The 19,224-nt window shown below is 43.6% G+C and overlaps 2 protein-coding genes across 3 annotated transcripts in view; one reads left to right on the forward strand and one right to left on the reverse strand.

Annotated features, from left to right (window-relative positions):
* Positions 1-3,458: 3,458 nt before the first annotated feature.
* On the reverse strand, positions 3,459-14,749 carry CBY1 (chibby family member 1, beta catenin antagonist). 2 transcript variants are annotated; one of them, XM_037848046.1, is made up of 5 exons: positions 14,629-14,749; positions 8,962-9,077; positions 6,552-6,657; positions 6,349-6,467; positions 3,459-4,184 (listed from the first exon to the last, which is right to left on the reverse strand). In XM_037848046.1, exons 2-5 carry the CDS (start codon positions 9,037-9,039, stop codon positions 4,104-4,106), a joined length of 384 nt encoding a protein of 127 aa, XP_037703974.1. In that variant the 5' UTR covers positions 9,040-9,077; positions 14,629-14,749; the 3' UTR covers positions 3,459-4,103. The 2 variants fall into 2 exon arrangements, with proteins under 2 accessions (XP_037703974.1, XP_037703975.1); XM_037848047.1 differs by lacking the exons at positions 8,962-9,077; positions 14,629-14,749 and adding an exon at positions 7,744-8,894.
* A 262-nt stretch (positions 14,750-15,011) lies between these two features.
* FAM227A (family with sequence similarity 227 member A) overlaps positions 15,012-19,224 on the forward strand; it is an 89,198-nt gene continuing 84,985 nt past the window's right edge. Inside the window, exons 1-2 of the mRNA XM_037847898.1 lie at positions 15,012-15,312; positions 18,198-18,348. Coding sequence (XP_037703826.1) covers positions 18,207-18,348 — 142 coding nt within the window. The 5' untranslated portion in view covers positions 15,012-15,312; positions 18,198-18,206. The remainder of the gene's footprint in view (positions 15,313-18,197; positions 18,349-19,224) is intronic.

Here is a 19,224-nt window from a genome sequence, read left to right on the forward strand (position 1 = left end):
TAACTCTCAATCCATTTTGTCTCATTTTACAGGTAAAATTGAGGCACAGAAGTATTTTTGGAAGATAGATTTCTAAAAGTGGGTTTCTTGGCCAAAAAGTATGCAGATTTAAAATGTTTGTAGGAATTAGCTAATAGCCCTCAAAAGAATTATAATGTATACTCTCACAATAGTAAATGAAAGTGTCCTTTCCCTATACCCTCCCTAGCATTAGATAGTATCCATTTTTTTGCCTGTATGATAAAAATACTTGTTTAATATCCCCCCCTCCAGTTATTAATAGAGGGGTAATGTGATATACACCTTTAGTCAGCTGACCATGGAATCACAGAATCTCAAGATTGGAGAGTCCAAATCCTTATCTGATGCATGATGACATGACAATGAGTCACTATCCTCTGCTCACATACTGCAGAGGTAAGGAAGGGGCTTGTACTTCCTCCTGATACAGTTCTTTTTAATCTTTGGATGAGGCAGCTCTGATTACTAGGTTTCTGGTACAGTTCTTTTTAATCTTTGGATGAGGCAGCTCTGATTACTAGGTTTTCATGTCTTGAAATGACACCTACTATATGAATCCATTTATATAAAGTTCAAAAACAGGCAAAACCAATCATAGTGAGAAGTCAGGATAGTGCTTATCTTTCAGGAGGAGGAAGGAGGTAATATTTGAGAAGGGGCAAGAGAATGGTTTCTGGGTGCTGGTAAAGTTCTATTTCTTTTCCTGGCTGGTATGTTCACTTTAGATAATTCATCCGACATTCCACTTATGAATTATGCTTGTTTGCATGTGTTAAATTTAGTGTTTTTTTTTTTTTTTAAAGTAAGCAAGCTCTACAGAAATGCAAGGACAGCTTAAGAGCCTAACACCAATGGCTTTTAGTTCTTTTATGGGTTCTTTTAAGAAGTGCTGGAACATTAACACTTGAAGGTGGAGAAGGCAATCTTTATGTGGAAAGTACAGACATCAGTGACTCCAAGTGGAAAAGTAATTCATAATGTTAATTGGAAGGAGTTTCAGGAAAATCTTAGCCTATTAATTTTGTGTATATGCTCAAGAAGAATACATTATTTTAAAAAAACTTATGTTTAACACCAAGAGCTTGTTCAAATAATTATAAAATTGCCAAGGGAAAGAAAAAATACTGGGAATCATGTGACACAGGAATCAAGACATTGGGAGTAATGAAATGACCAAGAAAAGACACTGTGAGAACAGAAGATGGTGGCCAGAGCCCCGTGGGCCCAGATATTTAAAGGTCAGGGGGGAAGGAAGCCTCCTCCTTCCACCTATGAGGTTGGGGGCAGGGGGCTGCCAGAGAGGGAGGAGGAAAATGGGAGGAATGTGGCACCCCTGAGGGTTTCAGGGAGAAATGCTCAGCAGCAAAGAAGGCAAATGGTGAGTATGATGTCAGGCCAGAGGTGACCATCAAAGGGCAAGTGGTCAGGCAAGAGGTGCCAGCAAGTGGGTGGGGACGCCCATGCCAGCGGTCTGTCGGATGGTGCAGGGCTGTTTTAGCTCTCTGGCCTCCTAGCTCCTCCTTCTCCCCATCCCCTCAGGTCCATTATTGTTTCCACCTTTTCTGTGTCTGTCCTGTCAGAATTGGGGAAACTGGTAATATAGTTCTTAATTTGGCAAGGGTGGGGGTGGGGGTGGGGAGAAAAGATCCCTTTGAGAATCTTACAAAAGCTATAAGCCCCTCCTATAAAAAGTACACATTGGCCATTACCTATACTTTGTATAGGGACCCCCTGCTAGGACTCAGACTATAAAATTTCTTCTGATTATTGCCTCTAACCCTACACTCACTGCCTCCTGCCCTATGAATTTTCTACTTCAGCTCTTCAGTTACAATCCTTCCCCAGTCTGACACTTGGCACAAAAATTCACAAATTTGTTGTAGTGATTACAAGAGATAAGGCTAAGTAGATAGCACAATTTACTTGGGTGCCCCATGAGTAGTAAAGGCTTTGAGGAGGAAGAATTTTCGCCAGAACCTGAAGGGTACAGCTGACTACAAAGCTAAGATCTTGAGGTTGTGTAGAATACAAAAGGGAGGGAACAAAACCTTCTTGAGGGCAACAAGGTGGTAAGATACAGATGATTTTTTCCCTTTTCTCTTAAGAGACTTTTACTGGTAGGATTATCCTTGACTCGTCTCACACCAGCAAACACTGTTGGGCTCCACTTTCAGTTTGTATCTAGAAATTTGACCACTTCTTCTACAGTGCCATGTTGTGGCCCCTCTTCAGTCTGTTCTCCCCACATGGCAGGCAGAGGGATGCTTTGGAAAATAAGTCGGATTGTGGCATTCCTCTGCTGTAACTCTCCCAATGGCTTCCCTCATTACTCAAAATAAAGACCTAAGTCCTCTTCATGGCAAAACTGTCCCACATACTACAGGATGTGTAGTCCCTGGCTCCAGCTCCATCAGATGCCAGTGGAGGTGAGGAGGGGGACCCACATCATTGTGACAAGCAATTGTGCCACGATTCCCACTGCTTCCTAGCTGTGTTCCCTTGCGAGGATGATGTGAACAAACCTGAAGAATTCCCAGGAGAACCAGACCCAGGTGTGCCCAATAAGTGGTTACCAATGATACCGTCTAGGAATGAGCAAACTCCTAATTGCTCCCATTCTGCACCTGAAGATTCACGCCCTATATATATTTGTATCCTTCTCCAATATCTTCTGTATTAAACATCCTATCCTATATCTGAAAGTAAGGTCAGGAACTGGAGCCACAAATTATGCCCCCCCCCCACCCCCACCCAGTAGAGTGCTTTGCTGGCTGGTAAGGACAGACTGCAAACAGCAGCCTCTGTTTAAGACAGTCACCCAGCTCCTCCCTTCCACTCTGCGCTGTGTAATCAGACAGGCTTACACTCCAGCCCCGGCTCCAATAGCCCTGCTGTATGCCCCCAGAAAGTTTCTGACCCTCTGAGTTTCCGCTTCTTCACCTGCCAATAGGCACGCTGAGAGTCCCTGCTTCACAGGGCTGAGCCGAGAAGAAAATGAGGCCATGTGCAAAGCACTGAGCCACTGCCAGGCACATTATAGACATTTAGAAACCACTGACCACAGTGCCCACCCCACTCCACCCCGCCTCAGCTGTGGGAGCTGGAGTCCCTCTTACCAACTTCCTTCTCCAGCCAAAAGGAGTCCATTTCCCAATGGCTGAGGCACAAATTCTCACTCAAGAAAACCAGCCCTCCACCCAACCACTCAGTCGCTGCCAGGTGGGTCACTCTCCAGAGGAGGGATCTGGGCAGGGAGGGACTGTTTCTGTTCCAGGTCAGCCTCTGTCCTGGAATGTGCTCCTCAAAGATGACATCCCCCCACAACCTGAAAGTTCTGTCTTTGGATGAGCTGGCAAAAGCCTAGAGGTCGGACTCCATTCCATTTGCTTCTTCAAAAACTGATGCTACATTTTTCAGTCACTTTGGCAACAAAGAGATTCATTTAACATTATTTATATATATAAAAAAGTTTAAACAGGAAAGTAGCACAAAAAACATAGTGTTGCCAAGGAATGCTGGTCCTTGCTGCTGAGAAGCTGAAGCCAGAGGCAGCTGTGGATCTGAGGACTGAATATTCTTTAAAGGCAGGGAGAGAGTGGCATGAGGGGCAGAGAACCAGGAGAGCCACCCCTCCAAGACCCCCTGATGCAGGCCTCCTCAGAATTGGTGCCATCCCCAAACACTGACGGAAGGGGTGAGAAGATGAACTCCAGCTGCTTCTGTGTCTGATTCCAATGGGTATGAGTCTGGAACACGTGCATTTGTGTTCTTGCATATGTAGAGAGCACCCAAAGCTTAACATCACCCCCCAGACATCCCTCCAGTCTTGTTTACAGACTGGCATCCCTATGTGGCGCATCGAGAATACAGTCCTGGCTACTGACTGGCCTGGCATCTTGGTTTGCTCAATTGTTGTCACTTCCTATTGACTAGCCAAGGGTGCCAATGACTTTTGGCCCCACTACATGATACTCTCTCCCAGGACCCAATCCATTAGTTTGGCTAAAAATAATTTCAGCCACATCCTACCCCTCTGATCAGTGGGTTTCTCCCCACTCTCCTAACAAATCTCTTTGGGGTCTTCATTTTCTCCTCCGGGTGACACTCTTCAGTTCATCCAATTCCTTTTCCATTAAATGGGATTCAGCAGTGGTCTCAGAGAGCTGAAAGTAAAGCACCAGACCATTATAAAGAAGGACATTTCTTGGTTGTTCTGGGTTTGCAAGGCTCTGAGTTGGGAAAAGACCTGGCATGCCTCTAACACAGTCAGCCTCCATGTTGGGAAAACCCTTTGTAACTGGGCAAATGTGACCACCCGAGGACCCAGGGCCACGAGGGTGTGAAGAACATTCCCGATCCATTCCATCCACATTTCTGATCACCTGATACTGCATGCCACTGTGTAAAGGAGAGCAGGCCTCAGAGGATTCAAAAGACAGATGCTGGTGATCCTATGGCTAAAGGGTTAGGGTCTAAGTTGCTTTTGAGCTGCAGCTCACATAATGGCCATTAGGGAAAAAAAGTGCTTGAAAAAGAATGCCACGTTTCTTCATCAGGCTCTTTTGATGGAAATGAGAGTAGAAGGTAGAAGACATTACAGATAGGGACAGAGAGACATACACCTTCTAAAGTAGAGGTTAATTCACTATCAAAGTGGTGCGTGTTCCTGAGCAAAACACTATTTCAAGTGCTTTCTCCGCAGCAACACATTGAATCCTCGCAACATCCCCATGAGGTGGACTCCCATTTTGCCCATTTCATTGCTGAAGAAACTAAATCACAGAGCAGTTACGTAGCTTGCCTACAGTCAGAGAGCCAATCAGTGGAGCTGGGCCAGGAACCCGAGCAGTTTAGCTTAGTTCCAGAACATACACTCTTAACCACTGCAACATATGCTCTCCTGCCTCTTCATGAACCTTGACAGGTACTGCCAGGCCCAATGGGTTGCTACATTTTTGTGGGTTTTTTAAAAATGTTTACATTTTATTCTCAAGATTAATATTTAATATTGAATAATGGATTCTGCCTTCATTAAATCCAAGTCTGCTGTGAAAAAAATTGCCATAAATTTGGAATATATAAGTTCATTTTCATTTCATGAAATTTGCATTTGTCAGGTCTGAGGCTCAATCAACATTTTTCTAAATTGATTTTATTGTTAAACTATAAGATTATAATTAAGCTAAACAATAAAGATCCTTTTTCAGATTTTCCGGATTACTGGAAGCTTTATAAAGAGGACAAAGAAGTCACAGAAAGGAGAAGGCATTGCCATGTGACAGGAGGCAGAAATAGGAGTCCAAGGAATACCAAGGATTGCTGGCAGCCAGCACCAGAGAGCTACAGTTTTGGGGGTGAGGGCAAGCCTTGCCGGTAACTTGATCTTGGACTTCTTCTAGCCTCAAAACTGTGAGCCAAAAAATTCTCCATGCTTAAGCCAACCTATTGTGTGGTATTTATGACAGCAGCTCTGGCAAACTAAGATGGTCCTCATTCCAACCTCCATTCCTAGTTTTAGCCTTCAAAATGCAGCTCAAAAATCCCTTCCTCTAGGAAGCTGTTTTAGTTTCCCAGCTGCTAAATCAAATACCATCCAATGGGCTGGCTTAACAGAAATTCATTGGCTCACGGTTTTGAGGCTAGGAGAAGCCCCAGATTGAAGCATCGTCAAGGCAATGCTTTCTCCCAGAAGGCTGTAGCGTTCTGGGACTGGCTACTGGTGATTCTTGGTCCTTGGCTTTTCTGTCCAATGGCAATGCACATGGCAGCCTCCCCTGGCTTCTCTGGGTTCTATTTACTTCCAGCTTCTGGATGTTCTCTGTGGCTTCCTCTCTCCCTGTGGCCTTCTCTCTAAGGCTTCCATTAATAAGATTAAAACCCATCCTGACTGAGTTGGGCCACACCTTACCTGATGTAACCTCACCAAAAGGTCCTATTTACAATGGGTTCACACCCACAGGAATGGATTAAGATTAAGAATGTGTTTTTCTGGAGTACAAAGCTCCAAGCCACCACAGAAGACCTCCTGACTTGGCAGAATCAATCCTCTCTCTCCTGTGCTGATGCCAGCCCTGCATGCACAGATGGCTGCCCTCCCTGCAAGGTACTGTGATTCCATTTACTACGTTCAGCAGGTGTCCCTCTAGACTGTGAGCCCTTAAGGGTAGGGGCTACATCTTACTTGTTTTTGTATCTTTGGATACAAAGCACAGTTATCTGGGTAAGCTGGCACTCACAAGACATCAGCTGAATTAAGTGACTCAGGGTGGAGCCTCCCCCAAAAGGAAAGCCTAGGCATAAGGGTCCTTTCCCCATCACCCTCCTCACCATATCTAGTAGGATGTCCACTTTGAGCCGCAAGAGATTGTTCTCTTCTTCCAACTGCTGGTTCCGCCTCCGAAGGCGCTGAGCCTCCCTCCGGTCCACGCCTCCACTAATCCCTGTCTCTGGAGGAAGGAAAGAACCAGTGGTTACCTGGGGGGTTTCACTGCACAATCTAGTTTGACAAAAGGGCAGGAAAGGTGGCCCACCTGCTATCCACTGGCCATTCTCAAACTTCAGGCTTTGCCCTGCCAGGTTCATGGTGGGAGTTCCATAGTCAAGGCCAAGCTCAACCTCCCGTGTTGATCGATCCAACTGTGGGTGAAACACTATGTGACAGCTTCAAGAGGCCGCAGCATTTGGGGGTTCTGGTCCCAGCTTCTTTTTCACTAAACTATATGATGCCAATAACTCATCTCTTTTCTCTAATCATCAGGTTGCACACTTAATTTTTTAAAAGGTCAGAAAATTTGATAATGTACAACAAAATGTTTAAACTATACAAGAAGAAATGTACTTCTTTATATAATAGATGCTTTCCTAAAAAGCTATGCATACTGAAACTTGTAAATTGAATTATTTTACATCTACTGGGCACTTACAGTTTGTGGAATCCTACTGCCAATTTTTAATAAGGTGAAAAATCGTTTTTAAGTGTATAAGCCCCTAAGTTAACATTTGTTTAATATGGAGTTAAACTTGTAGTGGAAATGGCATAAAATTCTGAAGCCCAATTAGTATTTGTTTCTCATGTGTGACAATGCCATCTACATATTCATTTATACAAATCACCAGTGCCCACCCTGAGACCCTGAGCCAGGATTAGGTACTGGGTGTACAGAGTATGAGTACATCCATCTCCGCCCTCGAGGAGCTTTCACTTCTGCGAAGGCCCTTCTCTTATAGGGCCTTCCCTGTCCATCCTATTTAAAATTATAAGCCACCCACTCCCAGCTCCCTACCCATGGCCCTGCAATGCCCAATCCCTGGCCTAGGCTTTGATTTTCTCTAGGGCACTTTTTACCATTTGCTAAACATTTACGTGCTTACTTTCTGTCTCCTCCCATTAAAATACATGCTCCATGGACGTGGAGACCTGGTTTCCCCCCTCCTCTCCTTAATCCACTTCTCTGTACCCAGTGCTTAGAAGAGCACCTGGCACATAGCATGTTATCAATGAATAACTCTTGAATTATATGAACAGGGAAGAGCATTCCTGGCAGAGGGAATAACATGCACAAAGGTGGTGGAGCGTGAAGCTCGTGTGGCCAAAGCATAAGGTATACAGAGGGTGAGGGCAGGATGGCGAGCTGAGGGCAGGATGGAGACCCTTATGTTCCACACTCAAGATCGGGGACCTTAATCTGTAGTACTGGGGAGTTCAGAAAATTCACTGCTTACCAAACAAAGCACTGTGGAGGTTTTCCCGTCACAGCTTACAGCTACCTGTAGGTATTTGTAAAACATCGTAGGAGGACTGACTTCAAGTCACAGTCAGAGACAGACATCACATAAACATGCTACTGTTTGTATATTCTGTGTGGTTAGGACTGGGAATGTCCCAGAGAGACCATGAGGTGCGTCTGCTCCTTGGTGCTTGGCAGGAGGAAAGGGGGCCTCAAGGTCTGTAAGCACCAGAAACTGAGTCCTGAGCCTCTGCCTCTCGGCCTGGCCTGCTTCCCAGAGTGCCTGGCCCTGGCCACAGTGGGGCATCCCCTACCATGACTTTGGTTGGGGGAAAGAGACAATGGACCCAAAAGACTCCAAAATCTTTGTTAATGCTCTAACAGCCCTGATACTCTGCCCCACTCACCTTCCTTGAAGGAAATGTTTTTTCATACAACCAGCTCTATCAGAAAAGTTCAGGGAAACCAAGATACATGATGTCTTCGTTCAGACTTACAGCCTGGGTATATAAGAGCCAGCAATGGCTGGTAGGATTATGGTGGAGCAGAAAAAGCCAGGACCCAGCCACAGATGCAAAGAAGACTCGAGCAGAAAAGATGACTGTGATTGTCAGTATAGGGATCTGGGTATATTTGTGTGTCAAGGGGTGAAGGGGAGACGTTTTATAGGTAGGAATGGAAATTGATTTCCATGTGTGTGGTCTAACTTTATGAATTATAATTTTTTAAACTCCTAGAGCATATACTTTCAAATAAGTAGCAAATTACTTTGGAAGGTTATCATTTATTCCAATGCTATTGCCATTACTCCGAACATTTTTGGAACAACTTTTGAAACTGTCCTTGGAGCTGTGACATGGCCTTTTGAGTGCCATGAATGGCGGCAAATAATCATCCTCTGAGAATGAATTTGATTCTTGGAAGTGAGTACAATTAATTCCTGGCTAAGTCTTGGGAATAAAGCGGAGATAAATTGAATCATATTGTTGGGGCCAAAAACCACAATGAAACTGATTGTCTTAAAAATTCTTGAACAAGCTCCAAAAATAATTCTAAATATTAGAGTTCAAAAATAAGTTTTTAACAATAGTAATAATATGAATTAAAAGGACACCCTCCTAAGATGATGACTCTGGAGGACAATTTCATCAGAAACCAGGCCTGATGTTCCAGGCACTTGGCACAACATGCTGACACCGAGACCGACACTCACAGAATGCAGGTTGGAGAGAGAAGCTGATTTCCGAGGAGGCGTCTTCTTCGGACTGAACGTATTCCCAAAGAGAGGCATCTTTGGCCTGATGCAGCAAAGGTCAATGCTCCCTTCCCCTAGGGTCAAAACAAGTCAGGGTTGCAAACAGCTGTATCAGTGACTTTATGCCATTGTCCTCAACTATTGAAAATGTATTTTGTCATGTGGCTATGAACAATCCTGATTGCTCCCAGGTGTTGAATGTTGAATGCTCATTATGTGCCAGGCAGTAAGCTAAGACCTTTCCAAAAAATCTCACTCAATTCTCACATCACTCTTTGATTAGTGCCTATTATGATCCCCATCTGACAGAACAGATTTGGAAGAGTAAGATCATAAGTGGGAGATGGGTTTGGACCCAGGTCTGTCTGGCTCTGCAGTTTATATTCACCTCTGCAGCCCAGTGCCTAACTGCCTGTCTTAAGTTCTGGCACCAGCTGGCATCACCAGATTTACCATCTAGAGCAAGGAACTCAATTCCTTCTTATTCCTGTACACTGGGGAGAAATACACCTGGACCAATGGCCTCTGCATATACTCCATTTAGAAGAAATGAAGCTTCACTGATATTTCACTTCCAGATTGATACTACTGCCCTCACTCGGTCCATAAACCAGAAGGCCGCTGGTCCTGTGGTATGTGAGGTATCCTGAGGAAGGGGGAGAGCTGACAATGGCCTCACTTTCAGCACAGTGCAACCTATTGCAATTCATATAGGCCCAGTTAAGTAGATTTAAGTTAAGGAGATTTAATGGCATCATCCAGTTTTTGTTTTTTTTTTGGGGGGGGGGTTAAATTTTTTATTGAAGAATAACATACGTGCAGAGAAGTGCACAGATAGTAAGTGTATGGCTTGCTGAGTTTTTACTACCTGTTCACACCTGTATAAACATCCTCCAGATCAGGCTATAGCATATCTCCACACCCCCCCAAGGCTCACCCAACAACTTTTTATCCATAGACTCATACAGTATGTCCTCTTGCATCTTTCTTCTTTCATTCAACAATGTTGGTGAGATTTAGCCATATTGTTGTGTGTAGTTGTAGTTTGTTCAAATTGCTGTATAATATTCTATTGTATGACAACCATATCAATTTATTTATCCACTCTACTGATGACAGGCATTTGGATTGTTTCCAGTTTGGGGATATTATAAATAGTGCTGCTAAGAACATGCTTGGACATGTACACTTTTCTGGTTCTATACCTAGGGGTGGAATTGTTGAGTCACAGAGCACTCGTATATTCAGCTTTAAGAGATACTGCCGAACAGTTTTCCAAAGTGGTCATACCAGTTTATACTCTTGCCAACAGTGTATGAGACAGCCTGTTGCTCTATATCCTTGTCGACATTTGGTATTTTTTGTCCTTTTCATTTTATCCATTCTGGTAGGTATGTATTATGTTTTTAATTTGCTTTTCCCTAATAACTAATTAAATTGAGCACCTTTTCATTTACTCATTGGATATTTGGATATATCTCTTTCGTGACATGCTTGTTCAAGGCTTTTGCCATTTTTCTATTGGGTTGTCTTTGTTACTGATTTGTAAGGTTTTTCTCTACATGCTGGATATGGATCCTTTGTTGCATATATGCATAGTACTGAAAATATCTTCTCCCTTATCTGGGACTTGCCTTTTTGCTTTCTTATTGGTTTCTTTTGATTAAGGAAGTTCTTACTTTTAGCAAAATCTAATCTATCAATCTTTTTTTAAAATGATTATTCTTTTTGTGTCTTATCATCTTTGCCTACCCCAAGGTCATGATGATATTATCATATGTTAACTCCTAGAAATTTTATTGTTTTGACTTTCACATTTAGGACTACGATTTGCCTGAAATTAATTTTTTATACGGTGTGAGATAGAGCCGGGGCTTATTTTTTTCCATATATTTCCCAATTTTAACTTATAACATACAAGTAGCTTAAGAAATTGTAGACTGAAAATAACAACAAAGAAAGTACAAGTGAGCAAAAAGACCTCAAAGCTTTCCTATTCCTAGGTACAAAGTCTTCTTTTGCCACATTATGAGACAAAAACTGTAAGAAGTTAATTATACCTAGCAAGAAGTTAACAAAAAAAAAAAAAAACTCAATACTTTTTGAAATAAGATTTTATATCAACCATCATTAAAAGATAACTGAGTATGAATCCATAACAATTAGCAAGCTATGTATCCAACAACATGAAAAAATCTTCTATGATGTTTTCAGTGATGTGGAAATTAATTTCACTATATTAATGATAAAAATTTAGAAGCCTCTTTGGAGGTTTTGTAATATATAACACAGAGTTTATGTATATATGGTTTGCAAATAAATAACAAATAGGTGTAAAGATACTGAAGGATGTTCTTATGATATTTTACAGATACGTGTGTGTTTGTAAATAAAAACAGTTTGGGCCTGGGAACACTTTAGAGCTTGGAAAAAACAGAATGCTTCCAGCTTGGTTGTAGAGGGGACAGAAGTGGGGACCAGGATGTTGAGGGGGTTTCAAGTTGTGCCACCATTCATCCAAACCACAATGGAAGACCCTGCCATTGTTTCTGCTGGAGAAGAGAAAGAGGGTGGTCATGTGGAAGAGGGAAGAGAATTAATCTTAAGTCTGTAGAAGACAGACAAGAGTGAAACAGGGAAATATACAGGGAGAAAGATTTCACCCCAAAGAAGAAAAGCAAAGGCACCAAAAATTAATATAATTTCCTGCGTACCCTCTATGGGTTGGATCCTATATTGGAGTATTTCATAAGTTTCTTTTATTCCTTGAATAAACCCCACAAGGTAGGTATTTTCCCATCCATATTAAAGATAAGGAAAGTAGGGCCAAAAGACCACAGCTAGTGAGTAAAGGAGCTACGCAAGACTATCTGACTTCTAAGTCCATTTTTCTTCCTCAGTATCACCCTATACCCTGAAGAACTTTCTTATATTCAGAGCTGCCTTGGCCAAAGATGAAAAGGGCTGTTAGGAGGGGGTGCAACAACCTGCTCCCACCCCCATACACAGTCCCCACCCCCAAGAAGTATGCAAGCAAGGGAAAAAGACTTCATACTATGCTATCATGTATCAGATAAGGATTTGTACTATCCAATTCTGAGATTTCCTGATCCGTTGGCTAAAGGTATCTATCAAATTGCCCTTATATATTAATAATTTGTGGGGCACATTATAAAAAGAACCATTTTTATCCATCACATTGGCAAAAATTTAAAAGGTGGATATAATATAATGCTGGCGATGTGAAGGTGTGCAGAAAAGAGTTAATCTAGCAGGTCTCTAGACTGCTTTCCTTGGAAACACCTACTTGTGAGGTTGGCCTTTGGGTGGCGTCTGGGAACTGAGATTTCAGGAGGGTTCCCACTATTCCCAGAACTGGTAAGAGTGGCTCACTGTGCCCAAATGGTTTGTATAAACATTGTGGGTTTTGCCGAACACCTCCTTTCTTTCTGGGGGGCCCAGAATCTTGGTATATGTCAGGCAGAGTGTGCTTATGTGACCAGCCCCCAGTAAAAACTCTGGGCACTGAGTCTCTAATGAGCATTCCTGGTGCATAACATTTTCCACATATTGTCACAACTCATTGCTGGAAGAATTAAACATGTCTGTATCGCTGGGAGAGGGCTCTTGGAAGCTTGTCCTGCTTTCCTCTGGACTTTGCCCAGTGTGCCTTTTCCCTTTGCTGATTTTGACTTGTGTCTTTTCGCTGTGATAAATCATAGCCATGACTATAACTATATGATGAGTCCTACCAGTACTTCTAGTGAATCAGAGAACCTGGGGATGGTCCTAGGGACCTCTGACACCGTGGCACAAAAGATAGTTCCATTTACCATCGGTGGAAATATAAAATGTTGTAATTCTTTTGAGAGCAATTAGAAAAAACAGAATTTTAAATGTGCATACTTTTTGGCCAGCAAATTCACTTCTAGAAATTTATTCTCCAGAAACACTTGCACAAGTTCACACAAATTTATTACCTTGTTGATAGTACTGAAAAATGAGAAACAATCTAAAATGTCTACCAAAGGTTGGTATGGACAAATTGTGGTACACATCTTTATAATGGAATACTAAACAGCCTTTAAAATCAGTGAGATACCTCTACATTGGCTGACCTGAAAAGATCTCCAACACACGCTCTAACATTAAGAAAACAAAGGGTAGAACAATGTGTGTAGTAGAATATCATTATGAGAAATCAGTAAGAAAAAAGCAAGAATTTATATGAGTACATAAAAAAATAGAAATTGATCTGGGAGGATACACCGAAGTGTTCACAGTATGTAAATATGAGAAGGGGAGTAGGATGATTGAATCTAAAAAATGATCAAACAGTGGCAAAAATCATATGGTACAATACAATGCAAAATTACTATGTATTAAGAAAATATCCTTCTGTATTTAATGAATTTATTGCAATGATAATATAAGTCAAGTATTACTTGTGAAAAAAACAAAACAAACCAAAAACTGGATAAAAAGCAGTCCCTGCCCCTCCAAGTGGCTGGAGACCTTTGGAGGAAGGAAAAATAAGCCAAGTTGTTCCTGCCAAACCTAAAAGCATCATGCCTGACATATCACTTGATCAGGTTCAAGGCCTGCCTCTGCCCCTCAGTGTTTGCTAATCCTTGGACAAGTTGCTTTATTTCGCTGGGTTTTAATTGGGGCACTTCACTCATGATCTCATTAACTCCCATAATCCTTAAGCCAAGAACTGTCATCCATATATACAGATGAGGAAAAGGAAGAGTCTGGGCTAACTGCCTTTTAAGGCAGATCCAATAATCCACAAACAACTCTGCCTGAGACCCTGGAGCTCCGTGGCATTAATTACTGTGGGCCTAAGGGACCCAGCTGCCCCTTTGGTCCAAGGCAGCCTTCTTTCCAGTGAAACTACCTGGGGATGGAGGGTGCAACCTAAAGGAGGTGAAGGGAAAACACCTGAGTTCCAATCATCATTCTGTCGCTCACCTCCAGGGTAACCCCAGTACTTACTCTCTCTGGACCTTGGTTTCTTTATTTATAATCAGGGTTAATAACAGTACCCGACTCTCAGGTTGTCAGTATCTTAAGGTTTATAAAAACTGGTGGCATGTGTTCCTTACAACAATCCTGGGAAGTAGACCAAGTACGTATGTCCCCATTACAGATCAAAAAACTGAGGCTTCGAGAGCTAAAAAAAACTGAGACGGTAAGGGACGAGTCTTTGGTTCTTGTTAGATTCCCAAAGAGATACCAGTGTCTCAAAGAGTTAAGAGCCAGTCAGGCACCTGCCATGCAGGTAAAGCCACGGGGCCACCCAGGGCTCTCGCACTCAACTAACGGTTATGAACAAACGTTCACACGCACGATCGTATTTAGCAGACCTAGGGGGAGAAATTGCGATCCCAATTTAAAATCGAGGAAACAGACCTTGAGAAGGGAGGCGATGGGCCTGGGCTGAGCTCTGCCCCTGCCCGGTTCGCCGCGCTCCGGTACCTCCCGATAAGCGGAGGCCCTGAATAACCCGAAGGACGCCACTTTCCGCCCCTCTCAGGGGAGGTCAGGGAGTCCCGCCCTCCTCTGTCCCTCGGAGGTACCGTGGCCTTGCTGCCCCGGGAGGCACCATGGTCGGGGACGTACCTGATGTGGTCCCAGAGCCGGGACAGAAGTACACCCCGATAACTCCAGCAAAGACCGCCGCCGGATTCCAGCCACCCGCAGCGACCGCCGCTCGCCGGTGGCTCCGTCCGCAGTGCGCACGCGCAGCCCCGCTCTGGACGCAGCCACCGATGAAAGGGGGTAACCGGCGCGACCCGAACCCCAACGCTAGTCTACGCAAAACACCAGAATCTCTTCCAGACTCTACTCGATAAATAAATATAATATAGAAAGAAAATATCTTTTGGAGTCCTGTTTATGCTCCATATTATACGCCAGGATGGGGAACTATCTTTATCCTCCCTACAAATGCATTGGTCTGGTCCTCCACCTCTACGGTGGCCAGCTCGTCACCGTGGGAACGGCGTCTTGCTGTCGCAACCTGGGCTCGCGGATGATTCTATTGTTGTGGGAAATTTGAAAGTGACGGCTGCGCGGGGCGTTGCCTTGAGAACGTCAGGACTCACAGTAGCAAAATGGGCCTCTTCCCGACGTGCCCTCCTCCTCTTCCTCCTCCTTCTCTGGACCACAAGGCAAAGGGCACTCGTTCCGGGTGGATGTGGCGGCAACGGGTGTCTGGCACCCCATCCGGAACTTTGCGTGGTCCCCTGAGGAACCTGTGGCGGAACCGGCCCCGAGGTCCTCGGATTCTGTCCGTGACGTCAGGTAAGACCCACGGATGGCCGAACGCTGACCCTCCCTGCCCGCCTGGGGCAGCGTGCGGGGTCCCGGGCAGACCTTCTCTGCGCGCCCCGACTCTCTTCGGCTTCTACAAGCAAGGGAAACTGAGGCCCAGGGACCGCTTCAAGGATGCACAGTGAGCAAGAGTCTGAGAACTACCGAAGAATCAACTCTAGATCTCCTGAAGTCCTAACAGCGTGTATTTGTTCCGTTTGATAAATGAAGAAACTCAGGGTCTTTTATTCGTCGATCCAAGGGATATTTATTGGGTCCTAATGAGGAACCAAGTGCAATTCTATTCCAACGACATACACTGCACTGGGAAGAGGAGAGTTCCATGTCCTAGATCCATGGTCTGGATCAGCGCTTCCCAGTAGAAATATAATGTGAGCCACATGTAATTTAAAAGTTTCTGGGAGCCATTTTTTAAAAGTACAAACAAAATAAAATGAAACAAAGCAAAAAAAACAGGTGAAATTAATATGAATAACCATTTATTTGGCTCAGTATGTCCAAATTATTATCATTTCAACATATAATCAATATTTTAAAATTAACACTGCTTCAGTTTTAAAATTTCAATGAATTAAAATTAAAAATTCAGTTCTGCAGTCCCACCAACCAAATTTCCAAGGGTTCACTTGTGCCATGTGGCCACTGGCTACTGTGTTGGATAGTACAGGTCTAGCCTCTTCCTATGTTACCAGCCTTACTCTCCTCTGTTTGGATGGGATTTGCCCTCCCCTTTATCTAATTAACTCCTGCTCTTCCTTCAGCTCCTTGCTGTGAGACTAAGTCAAAACCCACTATTATGTCATCTCATAATAGCACCCTTCAAAGCAGTGGTCACAATTATTGCACAGTCACTTATGTAATCATTTGATTATTGTATGTTTCCCCCACTAGACTTAGGCTCCATTAGGGCAAGCATTATATTTATTTTATCTCACCATCCTAGCTTCAGTATGAACACATGTGCTAGGCATTAAGTAGATACTCATTGAATGACAAGGTTAAACTGAACAGAAGTGAATTCAGTGCCAAGTCTGCCTGACTCCAAAATCAGCATTGTTTTCACTAAAATATGTTAACTTTAAATGGGGGGCATTTGAACGTCGGCTGCCTAAGTGTGTGTTCCATGAGGGCAGAAGTTTTTGTGTTTATTCACTCACCTGACCCCAGCACATGACACAGTGCTTGGCACAGGGTCGATATTTGATGAAGGTTCGTTTTCTCTCCCCTCTTTTTTCTGCCCCTAAGTAGTGACAGTAAACATTTACTTACGTATTTCAGAGAATACTTATTCTAAAATGGTTTGATGAAAAATTCAGAAGGGAACACAGTGTGTATTTTAAACATTTCTCAAGATGCATGATATTCAGTTCTCCCATTAGTCATGAGTAATGACATTAAGCAAAAGCAAGAGGATTCTCAGCAGGGTAGCACTAAGCCTAGCTTTTCAGAGAAAATGCTGTAGTTTTCCAGTCATGCTGGGGAGTGGGTGGGAGGAAAATGAGAAGCCCTAAAATGCACCTACCTTCTCTTTCCCCACTTCTTGCCTTTATGGCTAAATGCTAGGAGCAGGAGGGAGGAAATAATATTGAGCTGGGCCTAGGCCAGCCTTTCCTATACTCCAACTGGCTTGGGACAGCCCAAGTCAGAAATCACTTCTTCAGGCTAGGAAGAAGTGTGGTAAGTGAGCGAGTCTAAAATGGAATCAAATATTAAGTGAACCTAGTCTTTAAGGAATAATTTGCCTAATGGAAGATGTAGTAGCAAATTATTCCAGTTTAATAGTATAAGTGCTGTAGTAGAGAGATGACAGCAGAAGCTGGGACTTACACTGAGGAGAGGCAGGACTAATGGCCCGGAAGAGTTCAAGATTTTCCAGAAGATAAGTCACCTGACCTGAGAGTTGAATAGAAATTTATAAGGTAAGGAAAGCAGTAGGGAAGGGCATTCGTGGCAGAGGGAACAGCATGTGTAAGGGCAAAGAGGCGTGAAGAGCATGGCATGGTCAGGGACCAGGAAGACGTTCAGTGGCACAAGTGCATAGGATGTGTGGCTAGCAAGAAGAGGGTAGAGCAGAGGGCAGAATGCATGAAACAAAGGAGAGGAAAGGAGAGTGTGGTAAAAGGGGAGCATAGTTAATTTTGTTACCAACTCTGCCTTCTCTCTCTCTTCTCTCTTCTCTCTGCATGAGCTTCTTGAAGGCCAGATCTGAGTCTTTTAGTTCATTATAACTAGGCTGTTAGCAACAGGCGCTGGACATGGAGGGTCCAGAAATTAGGGTGATGGACTCCAGACCAATAAGCAAGGACCCAGGGGGCAGTCAGAACAGAAAGTTCTAAAGCCAGGGAGGAAAAGTAATGATGGGGCCAGTTTTGTGAAGTAGCAGAGATCCTCAGGTTGATCAGAAATCTGAGATCTGGAAAGGGCCCAAGGGTCACCTAACCCACATCTCTTACTTGAAAGTTGAGGCTCTGAGAGGCAAAGAGATTTGATGTTTCTAGTTTGGAAGCTGGCTTGCCGGGTGGTTTGGGGCCCCAGCATTTTCACTACTCTTGTCTCCTTACTTTTATAACTAGAAGAATGTTCACCATGTGGGGCATCAGCAGTTATACAGAACTAGTCTATTTGCCTTGAAATCCTTGGTTAAGGCTGGGCTCCTCAGACAAAAGTCATTCTTCCCCATGTAGCATGTGGCATCTGCCTTGCTGGCAGCCCTACCTAACAGATGGGCATGGCTAGTCTTTTCCAAGATGGTTCAAGGCTCTTTGTGATTTATGTAGGAGGCTGGTTGAACAGTGAACAAGAAGGGAAAGGGAAATGAGGGGTTTTTAATCATGGAAACTTTTTTTCTTTTGTAGTGGACAAGCATGGCTTATTTCAGGAAGATGGAAGTCATCAACACCATGGCCTTCCCAATGATACCAGTTGACGAGGACCTGGCCATCTCACACACTGTGAGGAACGCGGTGAAGGCGGCTCTGAGGAAGGATCTAGATGAAAATCCGCCCAGTATCCTTGTGGTGGTGCCGCCTGCACTGCAACCGAGCCATGTACACCCAAATGGGAGTCAAGTCCAGAGGTGTAATCAGTACCCAAGTCTACAGTGTGCATGACTTATTAACCTGTTCCTTATTCATTCATTAATTTTTAAAATTTTTTTATTACTTAAACCCTGCCTATCATCTAAAAGAATTTGAGGCTGCAAATGTTTATTTGACTTGAGTTTGTTTTACTAAGTTAATCAGAAGAGCCCATAGTCAAGAGGCTTTGGAAGTATTTGTTCAAAGAATGGAAAGAAGAGGAAAACAAAGCTCATATTTTTTTTCCAACATTTCCTCCTTTCCCTTCTACCTTCCAAAGAATTTTAGATATAGGTAGCAACTAATAAGTCATGGTACAGCACTCTGCCTTCAGACAAGCTTTGACAACATTTTGTTCGTTTGTTTGACTCCATTTGACCTCATCTCTTCTCACCTGCTAGCTCTTCTGCCTGAGCTGAGAGTTTGCATCTTACTGCCTTGGCCCTGCCTTCGTTGATCCTCATTTCACTTCTGACCCTAAATCATATCCCAGAGCTACACCACATCCCAACTCTGGAGGACCTTAGAGCTCATCCAGCAAATAACCCTCTCAGGTTATAAATAAGCACGGGACTTTCCATCTCATACACAGCCCGTTGCCCTTAAAGTCACGCTGCTGCCAGTCAAACTGAACATGTCCCTCCACCTCCCTCATCTTCCACCACCTCTCAGAAACCCTTCTCAAGACGAGGTAGAGTATGATTCCATCAGGGGCTGCTTCAGTGTCTCTCACTTTACCAGGCCTTTTCTAATGTCTCCTCTTGCTTCTTCATCCCACACTCATCTCAGCTGCTTTTCTATGCTT

This window comes from Choloepus didactylus, chromosome 8 (genome assembly GCF_015220235.1).
Source record: "Choloepus didactylus isolate mChoDid1 chromosome 8, mChoDid1.pri, whole genome shotgun sequence".
In the NCBI taxonomy this organism is placed as follows: domain Eukaryota; kingdom Metazoa; phylum Chordata; class Mammalia; order Pilosa; family Megalonychidae; genus Choloepus; species Choloepus didactylus.

Bases quoted from the DNA above. Each gene is read 5' to 3' on its own strand.
- CBY1 (XM_037848046.1), bottom strand. From the start codon at position 9,039: ATGCCTCTCTTTGGGAATACGTTCAGTCCGAAGAAGACGCCTCCTCGG. The intron at 6,658-8,961 runs GTGAGTGTCGGT...TTTCACCCACAG, and splicing joins CTCTCTCCAACCTGCATTCT to TTGGATCGATCAACACGGGA. The intron at 4,185-6,348 runs GTGAGGAGGGTG...CTTTACTTTCAG, and splicing joins TGGACATCCTACTAGATATG to CTCTCTGAGACCACTGCTGA.